Genomic DNA, 13,107 nt, shown 5'->3' on the forward strand with positions numbered 1-13,107 from the left:
ACCGAATGGGACGCCTGTAGATTCTCTCAACGGAGTCCAAATCCCGTTAGCGTTTATAGCATAGAGGCATAAAATAAAAAGCTACTTTGTTTATCACTTAAATGGTGTTATATAAACGGCATCACAGCCTGCTCTTAAAATTCATACTTTACTACCTAAGATGATGAGAGTCCACAACAGGAAGTGAGCATCGCCCGCAAAGACACGGCCACTCATAGGATTAATATTCAACCAATATCGCCCGATGTCTTTGTCTGTTTTACTGCAAAGTTTGATTTAGAGACTAAAATGTCTCTGCGGATTTTACAACTATAGAAACTATTTAACTTGGCTTAAATGATATGTATATTATCTTGTTAGTAATATTTACCAAACTGTCAGTATAAATCCTTATTAGGACGTTAATGGCTTTCTAATAAGATACTGTTTTATTGGATTTTATTGTGATTTAAAGTATTGTTGTAGTGATTCTTATTGAACATATAACAGTATTATATCTAACAACAGATTAAAAAGTGTAATAATGAACGCCATATTAACGTATATATATAGACAAAATAGTATTAAAAAGCTGACCAGAAGCCGCGATAAGTTGTACTACTTCGTTTGGCTTAGCCAAGTTAGCTCCTTGTAATGCTTCCGTCTACTTAAATATGCGTTAATGTCAGGATAATATGTCATGATAACACTTTATTATTATTGCTAACCGTTCTTTTCTCGAACTGCGTTCTAAACGATTTACAGGTTGTCTTGTTTTCGCCAACGTTAAACGATAAATAGGTCCATATAGCTTTTGTAGAGGACATATTTCGCATCAATTGGATCGCTGTTGTGTCCCACATACATTCCTAATTGATTTTTGTTTAGGTAACGTCTCATAAAGGAAGGTCATCGAGGTTGGAAAAATCAAAAGTGCCTATGTGATCTGTGTCTGTGTTGTGTTAGGCTGCGCAAACCTTGGACGCCGTGACGGGTTTCAGGCAGGTTTGTCCCAAAGCAGTGAAATTACACATCACTTCGATAGTGTCACCATTGCAGCCGAGGTTGGGGTCGATCCAATAAGTGCCTGTCGCACAAGAGCAGCGCAGCAGCAAATGTAACGTATCAATCAACACGCTGTACGTAGGTGTGGAGATAATGGAGAAGTTGAAGTGCTTCCTCACCATCGTACATCCTGTGTTCACAGTCGAAGAGGTCTCTGCAGATCCTGGCAGGATTATCACGAGTCCCCAACGGGTGCTTTAAACTTTGTATCATAGTGTTGAGATACTGCAAGGTCCTGAAAATCTCTATGCTGTGGTCCACTGAAGGCTGCTCCACGGACTGGAAGTTCTAAATGAAAATATTCACGATCAAATGTTTCACAAGGCAATATCATAGTTAATTGTTGCACAAAATAAATCCTTCACAGTTAACAAACTTGTATCAGAAATTGAACCAAACTGACCTCTTGATTCGGTGAGGAATGAGAATCAGTGAGGAATTCGACAGCAGAGCCAACGGGTTGGTTTTCCTACAGAAGAACCAAAGAAATATCAACAACAAATCTTTTCTATATTCAGTAAAATTTGTTTTGAATAATGAAACGTTTCACAACTACTTACCAGTAGGAGGGCAGAACTGGAGAGACCCTAGGAACGAAAGGTAAAAAAACTTGTGTTACACAAGATTACACTTTTAACTTCAAGTCAGAAATCAAATCCAAGTAAATTTTGAAGAAACCAAGCAAATATTTTCTCAAATATTGATGTGCGTTAATAAAACCACTACACAGTCATAACACTTACCGGTGTCACCATGTTATTTGAAAATATTCTTGTCTCTGATTCCCCACCCCCCCAAATGTAGTGAATATTCTGAGCCAGGTTGGGTTTAAAAAATCCAAATATCTTAAGGTTCAAATCAATCTCTTGGATTTTAGAAAATGTTTCTCCAGTTTGTATCATATTTAACCTTTATATCAAAAGTAGAGGTGTTCAAAATGTTAAAACTCACTGGTGGTCCTCGTGGTCCATGTGGACCTGGAGAGCCCTGGAAAAAAGAAATCAGTACCGGTGTTATCCAATGTAAACAGCATCAAAAACATGGACCACATACTGTATATATGTAAAATATATATAAGTATATATTGTATATGTATAATACATAAATGTATATGTATAAAATCTGTATATATGATTTTATATGTGTAATTGATTTTCTGTTTGTTATATTGTCGCCTAAAACTAATGTAAAATAAAACCGGTTCATTAGGTTTAGTAGGAACTAAATAGGTAGAAAGACTTAAGTTACCTCACAGTCAAAAGTCTAAGATTAAGACTACATCAACCACATTAATTAAACCAGGTGGCTGGTTCCATTTCTCTTCCTGAAGCACTTTCTAAACCATTAGTCCTCGACTAAAAACTACTGTAGAAATCAATTTCACAGACACAGTATATGATTAAAACATGATCTCCACTGAAGACAAGCAAGCGTCCTCCACACTCAGTCAACAACAGAGAAGGAGCTACAGATGGAGAACAGTTACTCACCTTTGGTCCTTGCAGTCCCTGATGATAAAAGAAACAAAGAAATCAATATCCCCCAGTGAAGACTTTCCCAACAGAGGAATGAGAGAGCACCACAGATTATGTACAGTATAATGTCATCTTTGGACTACCAATTCAACACTGTTTTTTTTTATCTACTTTAGGATACATTGCTATTGCTTCGCCAGCCTCTGCTCAGAAATCTTATTTCCGCTAAACAAATCCTATTTACACACACACGGCAATGCCATATGTGTGTTGGCGTTTGAGGAGCGAGCTGGTGAATTATGCCGGTGTACGAGCACTCAACAAACCTCTTTAAAAAGCCTGAGATGAGCGTGCGGCTAACATTTATCACCCTGACAGGAATTCCGCACCATCTAAGTGTCACTGAGAGTGTAACAACAAACAGTGGAACACAACAGGAAATGAAAAGTGCCGGGGGCACAGCAGAGCGAGCGGCGTGCTGTCTACATATTAAGTATCCCATTCTGTGCTCACAGTTCAGACTGAGAAAAAAGATTCATCAAAGCAGCGGCACGCACCGTCTCCCCTCGACTTCCTTTGTCACCCTGGGGTCCCTGATGGAGAGAAGGATGCAGAGGATCACTCCATCACTGACAAAGCACTGAGGGGAGTCACATAAAATGTGGCAGATGGAATGTAAGATATGAGCTACGTACGGGATGACCGCTGGGGCCTACGATGCCGACGGGACCCAGGACGCCCTCCGCACCCTGGAAAAGCAGTGACTACGTTAGTGGCAAAAGACGCACCTGATGGAGCGTCAGATGAAGTGCAGCCCATTTTTCACAGCGAGATTAGGACGAGGTCAGGACACTGCCATCATCTGGTGATACTAGATACTAAAGACAATCCCGAAGAAAGACTTATCTTCATCTTACCTCCAGACCACGTGGACCTTTTGGTCCTTGAATTCCTGCCGTGCCGACATCACCAGGAGGGCCCTGCAGACACACAACCACTGATGACATCGGGTCAACCCTTTACTGACCTCTGCTGGCAACAGTGTCAGAATGGTCTCCAAAGGACATTTACAGTTACCATCATGAGATTCGTTCAACTTTGGATACAGGCCAGAGCAAAACTTAACTAGACTTTCGAACTATTAGCAGAAACCCAACCTTTGAGATAAGTCAACAATTGTTATCATTTTCTTCTAAAAATCCATATGTGATAAAAAAGTCCTTTGGATGAGCATTTAATTTATCACGATTAATCATAATTAATCGCGTTAGCTCCAAAACTGTTTTTAATTATTGACTTTTATTTAATATTACAAATAAAAATATTTAATATTTTTCTGGAAGGCTTGCGAGTATTTCTTCATGAGTTCTAATATTATTAGTTAGTATGACAAATAATATTATAGTTTTATACGTATGACTTTGCACAGTAATCTAATATCCCTGCTGTGGTTAAATTAATTTATCACAATTTAAGGTATCGTTTATTTTCCAATTAAATTAAACTCCATGGTAAACAGTCCAATACTATTTATACTGGTGGGTTTTGAACCAGTTCCTGCCATGTGTCTCAGTTTACCGCTAAAACAAAAGTGCTGTAATAATAGAATTGTATTAAAATCATAGCAGACATTAAGTTAATATAATAAAAGTGGGAACAAACGAGCTGAGTCTCGTGTGGCCAAGACCTACAGTTCGATGTGCGCAGACCAATTAAAACACTCAGCCCACTGCCTAACGGCACACATGCCAGCAGTTAGATGTTGGTAAAAGTAGTTGTAAAAATAAAGAAATGTGCCGTAAAAGAGCCACAACAACAACACCAACAGAAAAACCGACAGAACTCTATTTCTCCTTTTAATTAGAATTATGTCAATACGGTGACCATTATGTAAATGCAGCCATTAAGAATCCAATGTTTGCGGGTGGTAAATTTAAGCCTTTTTAGGTACGTTTGAAATGCAATTAAGGATCCATTTCATAGGCAAGCCGGCATTTGTTTTTGTGTTTTTGCTGCAGCTGAAACACACTTTTAAAAGTTAATGAAACCTTATTAAGAGTTTAATGTCAAAATCTATCATTTAAGTGCACTCACATTTGTTCAGTTCCTGTAAAAAATACATTTTTTCCCAAGAACTGACACTGTAAAAGAATAAAACTGTAACACAGCCTTAATTCCTACATTTTTATTTGATTGCACTGACATTTATTATCCATGTTGGATCACAGCCAACTAACTGTGGGAATGGGTTTATCTCTCAGTGACACACATAGTTTCTAGGTCTGAGCAGTACGTACCTTGGGCCCAAAAAGACCAAACACCCCTGGAAAACCCTGGTTCCCGTAATCTCCCTATAAAAAGAAGCAAAGTACAGATAAAAATGTCTTTTTTTTTCTTGATAATCGTCCATGTCAATGCTCACTGGTTGTCCTTTAGGTCCTTGGTCTCCCTGTTTTCCTGGCAACCCCATCCCACCGATGGAGCCTCTTTCTCCTGATGGACCTGTTTGACCTGGGTGACCCCTGTCTCCCTGGATGAGACACAAAAACAAAACAACTTAAAGTCTGTCACATTTGACCCCTAGGGGGTCAAAGTTCAAATAATCACAGAGGGAAACCTAAAATCAATGCCGGAGACGAGAGGCTACAGAGACAAGACGACATGCAGATGATGAGCTGGAGGAGTGACTGGGCAACGGGAGAGTCTTAGTAAAAACAGATGCTAAGGACACAGTGAGGCTTCAACACTGCATGTTAATGGGAGTGTTGAAGAGTCTTCTTTTTTGTCCCTTTTTCAGGGGTTGCCACAGCGAATCATTGATTTCCATCTCTCCCTGTTCTCTACATTTTCTACTCTGACTCCAACTATCTGCATGTCCTCCCTCACTGCATCCATATATCTCCTCTTTGTCTCCTACCTGGTAGCTCCATCTCTAACATTCTTCCACCGATGTATCTGCACATGTCCAAACCATCTCAAGAGTAAACATTGAAAATCATTGAAAATGTACCTCACTCACAGCCTGATGGATGGATGGTTGGATAGATGGATGGATGGATGGATGGATGGATGGATGGAAAGATAGATGGATAGATGATGGATGATAGATGGATGGATAGATGATGGATGGATGGATGAATAGATGGCTGGATGGATAGATGGATGGATGATGGGTGGATGGATGGATAGATGGATAGATGATAGATGGATGGATGGATGGATGATGGATGGATGGATAGATAGATAGACAGTTAACCTGTTTAAATTTAATTAAATTTGTCTGTTTTGTTTTAGAAAACAATAACCTAAACTTCTCTTAAATTTCAATCTTCACGATTCAAAAGGTTTGCTTTGTTTTTTGTAAACAGGAAGAGATCTCATATGGCGGCTTGTTGAGTAGTTGCCATATAAATAAATGGTGTTATATGATACACACTAATCATCTTATAGCACAGGTCCAATAAAGACGATCCTCTGTGTTTGTTTATTTTTATCTTTTTACTGGTGAGCCCATGCAAATTAAGACCGTGCCAACTGGCTGCCACGCATTACTGCAGTGGATGCGAAGGCCTCTGAGAGTTTGTTTAAAGTCTTTGTGCAGACGTTGGCATTTGAGATCAGAAAATGCTCCAAATATAAAGGCAGCGTTGTGCTGACAGGGGAGGTAGCCCTGGAAGATTAGGGCTGTGTTGACAGTTTACAATTGATGCTGGCAATAAATCAGCCGACACTGGAAGATGCAGAAAATACTTTTTCTATAATTCAAGGTTTGAGCTGTGTATAAATAAGACAAAGATTTTTTTTTATATTATTTTACCTTTGGTCCAAAAGATCCTTGGTTTCCAGGGAGCCCCGTCTCACCAAGTCTGCCCTGCCGCCCAGCTTTTCCTGGTAAGCCCACGTCTCCGTCTCCACCCTGTTCTCCCTAAAGACAAACATGAAAAAACACAAGTAAACAATAACCAAAACCACTGACTTTTCTTTTTCCTTTTTCAAAAACAGAGTGCTTTTGTGCCGTTCTTACTTTAACTCCTATGGTTCCGACTTCACCAGGCAGTCCATCTTCGCCAGGCAACCCCTCAAGACCCTCCCTGCCGACAACCCCCCGTGGTCCAGGAGGACCTATTGGACCCTTAGTGGAGAAGCCGAGTTAACATTGGTCAATCAGGTCTATTGTCATTAACTACAAACATCATTGAAAATGGTTTAATGTTGGATCATTTTTCACTCACAGGTGGGCCTTTGGTTCCAGGGGAGCCAGTCGCCCCCGACTTCCCTTTTTTACCCTGCAGCATAAACATTTCGTGGTTGCCTTATGTCTCAAGAATCCTGTTAAGACCTTTATTTATACAGTGAAAAGGTGCCAATAGTGGTTAATGCCCTTACTTGATCACCTTTGGATCCTTTCAGCCCCAGCTGTCCTTTTGGCCCAGGATCTCCCTGTAATGATCAGCAGTGTTTCATTTGGACCACGTCCGTGTGACAAATTGCCAACATTTCAGAAGAAAGTAGGTTGCGACACTTACAGGGAGCCCCGGAGAACCAGCTTCACCTCTCCTTCCGTCAAATCCTATCTGCCCCTAGAAAGTGCAATTGTTCTGCAGTTCAGTGTATATCACATGGATCGAACCTGATTAAAATAGTAAAATAACAAAACAGAATAACAACTTTTTTTTTTTTACACTCTTACTCACAATGTGTCCAGTATCACCGTGCTCCCCTCGTTCTCCTCTGGCACCACGAGGACCCTGAGATTGTAAGAAGAAGTCGATGAGAACGGGGGGAAAAAAACATGAACAGAGTCTCTGTGTCTTTTTCTTTTTGTAAACTTCACTTGAATAAAGTGAAGGTCTTTAAGGAAAAATCCTTTATTTATGCTGCTCTAGGCCTAGACTGCTGGGGAAACTACCATGGCGCAATGAGTACATTCTAACCCCATAAGTATCAACACATTCATTTGATGAATATATATATACATATATATATATATATGTACATGTATATATGCGTATATATGTGTTTAGTGTGACAGTTAACCTGTTTAAATTTAATTCAATCTTCACGATTCAAAAGGTTTACTTTGTTTTTTGTAAACAGGAAGAGATCTCATATGGCGGCTTGTTGAGTATTTGCCATATAAATAAATTGTGTTATATGATACACACTAATCATCTTATAGCACAGGTCCAATAAATACACGTTTTTTTTTCTTTTCCAGAGACGTGGCTTCTCTGAACAAACCTAAATCGATCCAATCCAGAAACACTGGGGAAAAGATTAGTGTTTTCACTGTTTATTTGTTTTGCACTGTTTTACACTTTAACAGCTTCCGTTTGCAATTCAAAGTTTACTGCTGTACACGTCTGCTGCTGCACTAATGTTCTTTAATTAACTCGTCCCGATAATTACACTACCGGTTAAGTATTTCTTTGGTTTGTTTGATTAAGTCAGCCTTGTAAACTGAGGTACGAAAGTTAGATTTCTTTTATTCAAACATTGTCGTTAGCTTTGGAGATCGGTACAACAGTTGCCTTCCAACCTTTTTTGGCCTGTAACATCAACAAATTCCTGGCAACTGCAGACTTTTTTTTTTTCCAGTCACACGATCGCAGCCGTCAATCAAAATTTTAACTCAATTTATAGTCATTAAGATGACAGAACACATTTGTTGTGTGATTTTTTTTAATCATAATCTTAAAAAAGCATCATAATTATTATTATTTTTGTAACTTTTTTAATCAATTACTCGACATTACGACCCCATTTCAATACTTAGTGACCCCACGTGGGTATCACGACCCCAAGGTTGAAAAAAACCACTGTTCTCATCTATTCCTACTGCTCTGTACTGCTGTGTTCTGCAGTGTTCTGAAGTGACTTTTATGTTTTCTTATATATATTCTTTTTTTTTTTTTTTTTTAAATCAGCATTTTATAGTTCAACATTTTGGTGAGAAAAAGCCGTCGAGCAGCTGCTTCTGATGCTCTGTCAGCACTTTTCTCATGGCAGCTGTTAGAACAGGGCATAGACATGACATGGTGAGAGGGGGAGTAAGGGGGGGTGGAGGGGTGTTCCAGCTAAGTTCTGTTCCTACAACTAACCTCTCTGCTCCACACTCTTCTCTCCGCAGTGCACTGTTAGCTGCCATGGTGTAGCAGCAGTGACACGCTGAGATGCAAATCCGGGAGACGTCGCTGCAGAGTGAGTTTTCAGCTACAGTATGTTATTATTCCAGCGATATCAGTGAACCAGGTTTGGTCCACAGACCACCATGACAGTAGGTTTTTTCCTTCCTCCACGGTGGAGAGTATGCTGCTGGAAACTTATGATCAAATCCCATTGTTTTCTATATTGAATACCAGGTTTCTGCACCAGCCCTTCGGTAGCTACACTTCCTCCCTGTGCAGATTCATCATTAGCAGCCGTGGGATCATTATGTCCCACTACTGTAGCGTCAGCCAAAAACTTCATAATTAGATTTCCCCCGCGTTGGGAAACACAGTCAGTAGTAAGGGAAGTAAACTGAAAACAGCATTTAATGGACAGTTGGTGTTTAGAGTGATGAAGTTGTTTTTGTTTTAATCAGCATTGACTTTTTTTAATTTGTTTTCTTTAGTATGACACTCCTCTTTTGGCTGATTGGTCAAACTCTGACCAACAGTGGAACCTCGAGATAAGAGCGTCTCGACATACGATTCTGAGATACAAGCAAGCATTCAAGTAAATTTTAGCTCCGCGATACGAGCAAAGAGATAGGGCACGCTTACAGACGCCGACGCTAGGTGGCCTCTCTCGTTTACTTCACGTGTTCGCCGACTTCCGTACGCAACTCCCGCAAATCTTCCATAATGCGTTTGCGTTATCTACGTGTTTTACTCTCTCTATTTTGTGCATTATTCCTCATATTACTGATGAGTCCTAAGAGAGTGAGTGGTAAGGATGGTGGCGAGAAGAACACATGATAACAATGGAAATAAAGCATGAAATTGTCGATAAATATGAGCGTGGTGCCCACTAAAGGAATACAAATTGAAAAAAGCAAAAAAAAAAAAACAAAAAAAAAAAACAAAAAAAAAAAACAAAAAAAAAAAACAAAAAAAAAAAACAAAAAAAAAAAACAAAAAAAAAAAACAAAAAAAAAAAACAAAAAAAAAAAACAAAAAGAAAACATTACGCAGGTTAAGTTAATTCTAAGTTTATGTAAGTTACCTAGTGTACGTGTAAGGTACGTTACGGAATCAACTGTACTCTATATAGAGTCTGTGGGAGGTGTCGGTGAATCCCACCTCCCCAACTCTTTGACATTGTGCTGAAAAGTTTCATTACAGCCACCGTTTGTGACAAACACATTTCCTCCCCCTGGTTTAACAATGGTCCCGAATCAATAGCGAACGATGAAAACAGGTTCATGTGAGTAACTCACTCTGTCACCTTGGGGACCTGGAGGACCTTCAACCTTGCTGTCGTCTCCCTCTTCTCCCTAGACGGGTGACAAAACAACAACAAACAATCAATGGCTTTTCCTCCCCCGACGCTCCCCCCCCTTCCAATATCTTTGTAAAAAAACAAAATGTTTAAAGGAGTGCAACAACTTCATCTCCTTTGTAAACGAATGGCAAATTGTGCTATTAGCCGTAATGAGCCTATTCCACATAATGGTCGGAATGTTTTTTTTCCATTCAGTCTTTATGGAATTCATTAGACTCCAGTCACTATTCTTCGTGCCTAATTTTTAATAGTCATGTGCTGTGCATGTGTGAAATTGGATAAAGACGAGATGGGCCTAGCCGGCATGTAAACGTGGGAGGATAATGACAGATGATTACGAGTCCAGCGAAAAAACACACGGGGGGTGAAAACGTTACATGCTAACTTTGAAGTGAGTGGATTGATTTTCACTCATCTGCTGCATGTTTCCACGTCAAAGCTACCTGGCCGCGCATGTGAGACCGTAAATTCAGCCTGGACCTAACATTACGATATTGATTTAACTATAAAGCAAACACCATTTTTAAGGGCATTGGCAAAGAGGATGCAACAAATATCCCTGTCCAGATGGCTCCTGCCCAGTTGCTGCAAAAAAAAAAAAAAAAAAAAAACCTTAAATGAGCATCTCACTAAACTCTGGTGCAGTGTATTTTACTGTGTGCCGGTCCTGTCACATAAACACAAATTATGGCGCTAATATCCCCAAAATAATGAGCAGACGAGTCCAGGTGCTGAGCTAATTATGTACATTTGACAGCGCTTAGTTAATTGGATGTGTCCTCGCTCCAATCATCTATCAAATTAGGGATGAGTTGAGAAAAACTGAAGAGAAAAACACCGACAGAGGAAGTACTAATTAAAGAGACACCCGAAGTCCTGCCTCATTAAATGGAGTGACCATGCACTCAAAGACAAAAGTGCTTTATGACCACAATGCATTGATGAATAATGCAGACTATACAGTTAAACCGGAGCTCACCAACACACGGTCCAGTGGTGACATGAGGAACAACAAATCTTTGGAAAAAGTACCTTTTCACCTTTTGGCCCGGGAGGTCCCAGGGGGCCGTGTGGTCCCATGTGACCCTGAGATGTGGAAAAACACAGAAAAAAAATTGATTTTTTTTTCTTTCACTTTGACTAAAAGCCTGGAGCCCATGCAACCTCCTGAGCTTTGACGAGTCAATTCAGTGAGTCACAGTCATCTGTGGTCATTATGGTACTTAACGATGACTCCCAGAGTGTTGGGAAGTATCTGGAGGTATGTTCATCAGCTGGACTCTTTCTCATAATATATCATAATAATCTTGACGCCTTGGTGTGGAAATGTCGACAAAGTAGAAAAATGTATGCCCAGTAGGTGGCGTCAGTGCAAATCCGAGGATGTTAGCTGCAGTTAAAACCCTCAGGTGACACTGTAGCTGCGTTAGTTTGATAGATTATATGGAAAGACGGGGAATCACTGCATTGTCATATCACCCCCTGTAGGGATGAAAGGGTACTGCATTTAAAAACTTATTTTAAGTTAAGTTTGTCCTACAAAATAAGACAAGACCCAAGATCTTTTTTTTTAATGTTTATTTATTTTTCTCTACTTTAAGCTCATGTAAACAAGGGGCTTGGAATAAAGAATAACATAACTTCGAGCTGGGTTTAAATAACATGTTCAAGTTTTCCCAGTGTTCCCTTGAAATCCTTTAATAAATAATTTAGGCAAACAGATTTTTTAAGATTTCAGACATTTCTTTTGCAGACAGTTTTAGAATTACTGCCTCCTACCATGAAAATAAATTATTCCATCACTAAGTGTGAAGAATTGCTTACCTCATAACCTGAGATACCTGGATTTCCTAGTTGGCCCATTCTCCCCGGAGCCCCCTGGGGAAATATGTAGATATATATTTAGCATGCATTTGCCGAAAAAACTAATTAAGTTTATAAGTCCGGCAGCAAACAACATACCACCGGCCCTGTCGTTCCTCGCGCTCCTTTCTGTCCCATAAACCCCAGTTCACCGGGCTCGCCGACCGGCCCAGGCTCTCCCAGGTGACCTTGTTGACCCTTGTCCCCCTGGAAACACACCATTAATCAGTGAGTATGCAGTAAAAGCGCAACCTGTAGACAGCTGCTCAGGTAATTTACAGATTAACACTTTTAATAGTGAAAATTGACTGAACAAGCACCGTGAGGTTGTCAAAGGGTTAATGTTCACTGTTAAATCAGTGTCACTTTTTCTTTCATGCGATTAACAAAGATACTGGCTGTGATTTGACCTTGAGACTGCCAGACAGACTGAGGAATTAGGAAGAACTTCAGTTTCGAGAGCAGAAATAAACAACAACAAAAAAAAAACCCTGCAAAATTCTGGTTCTTTCATAGAATATTCTGGACCATAATTATCTTTAATGCCCTTGTTATACATTGTTGCCACAATTTGTATAAAGGAAATATATATAATATATATATATATATATATATATATATATATTTGTTTATATTTAAAATATATATATATTTAAATAATTTTTAATTCCATCCATCCATCCATTTTCATCCGCTTATCCGTTACCGGGTCGCAGGGGCAGGTACCAACCACCCTAACCGGGATTCGATCTTGCCCAGCAGGTGAACCCCGGGCCAAAGGACCACTAATTTTTAATTCAATTTTGTGAATTGTTTAAAAAACAAAAACAACTTTAAAACTGGTTTTATACTTTTTTTTTCTCTTCACAGTGAACTTTTTAACAGCTGTGACTTGTACTTGCTCCCGAAAATACGGTACAAAGAAGAAAAAAAAGGTGTATTTTGACCTCATCGAAGGAACTGACAAACCTTTTCTCCTGGTTTTCCTCTTTCACCAATTAGTCCAGGTTTCCCCTCCGGGCCCTGTGGGAGGAAGTGGACAGAGATGTAAGCGGACATACAGTAAAGAGTCTTTTTTTTTCAGGAAGTGTAGAACATTTAGACCTGACTGCTGGAACACTCACCTTTACCCCCACCAGCCCAGCGGGGCCAGGAGGTCCTTCAGTTCCTTTAAGACCAATTTCACCCTTGTCTCCTTCAGTGCCCTCCGCACCCACCTCCCCCATTTCACCCTGAG

At 39.8% G+C, this 13,107-nt stretch overlaps 1 protein-coding gene across 1 annotated transcript in view; it reads right to left on the reverse strand.

The window, feature by feature from the left end:
• Nucleotides 1–13,107, reverse strand: part of LOC103397833 (collagen alpha-1(XXVII) chain B-like) — a 73,280-nt gene that overhangs the window by 4,206 nt on the left and 55,967 nt on the right. The window contains exons 37-59 of the mRNA XM_008336229.3: nucleotides 12,995–13,102; nucleotides 12,840–12,893; nucleotides 11,970–12,077; nucleotides 11,832–11,885; nucleotides 11,040–11,093; nucleotides 9,943–9,999; nucleotides 7,214–7,267; nucleotides 7,046–7,099; nucleotides 6,906–6,959; nucleotides 6,752–6,805; nucleotides 6,544–6,651; nucleotides 6,337–6,444; nucleotides 4,942–5,049; nucleotides 4,817–4,870; nucleotides 3,437–3,499; nucleotides 3,215–3,268; nucleotides 3,077–3,112; nucleotides 2,535–2,552; nucleotides 1,996–2,031; nucleotides 1,605–1,631; nucleotides 1,448–1,513; nucleotides 1,164–1,332; nucleotides 957–1,066 (exon numbers count right to left, since the gene is read on the reverse strand). Of these exons, the coding sequence (XP_008334451.1) occupies nucleotides 957–1,066; nucleotides 1,164–1,332; nucleotides 1,448–1,513; nucleotides 1,605–1,631; nucleotides 1,996–2,031; nucleotides 2,535–2,552; nucleotides 3,077–3,112; nucleotides 3,215–3,268; nucleotides 3,437–3,499; nucleotides 4,817–4,870; nucleotides 4,942–5,049; nucleotides 6,337–6,444; nucleotides 6,544–6,651; nucleotides 6,752–6,805; nucleotides 6,906–6,959; nucleotides 7,046–7,099; nucleotides 7,214–7,267; nucleotides 9,943–9,999; nucleotides 11,040–11,093; nucleotides 11,832–11,885; nucleotides 11,970–12,077; nucleotides 12,840–12,893; nucleotides 12,995–13,102 (1,608 nt within the window). The remainder of the gene's footprint in view (nucleotides 1–956; nucleotides 1,067–1,163; nucleotides 1,333–1,447; nucleotides 1,514–1,604; nucleotides 1,632–1,995; nucleotides 2,032–2,534; nucleotides 2,553–3,076; nucleotides 3,113–3,214; nucleotides 3,269–3,436; nucleotides 3,500–4,816; nucleotides 4,871–4,941; nucleotides 5,050–6,336; nucleotides 6,445–6,543; nucleotides 6,652–6,751; nucleotides 6,806–6,905; nucleotides 6,960–7,045; nucleotides 7,100–7,213; nucleotides 7,268–9,942; nucleotides 10,000–11,039; nucleotides 11,094–11,831; nucleotides 11,886–11,969; nucleotides 12,078–12,839; nucleotides 12,894–12,994; nucleotides 13,103–13,107) is intronic.

This window comes from Cynoglossus semilaevis, chromosome Z (assembly GCF_000523025.1).
Source record: "Cynoglossus semilaevis isolate Cse_v1.0 chromosome Z, Cse_v1.0, whole genome shotgun sequence".
NCBI lineage: Eukaryota > Metazoa > Chordata > Actinopteri > Pleuronectiformes > Cynoglossidae > Cynoglossus > Cynoglossus semilaevis.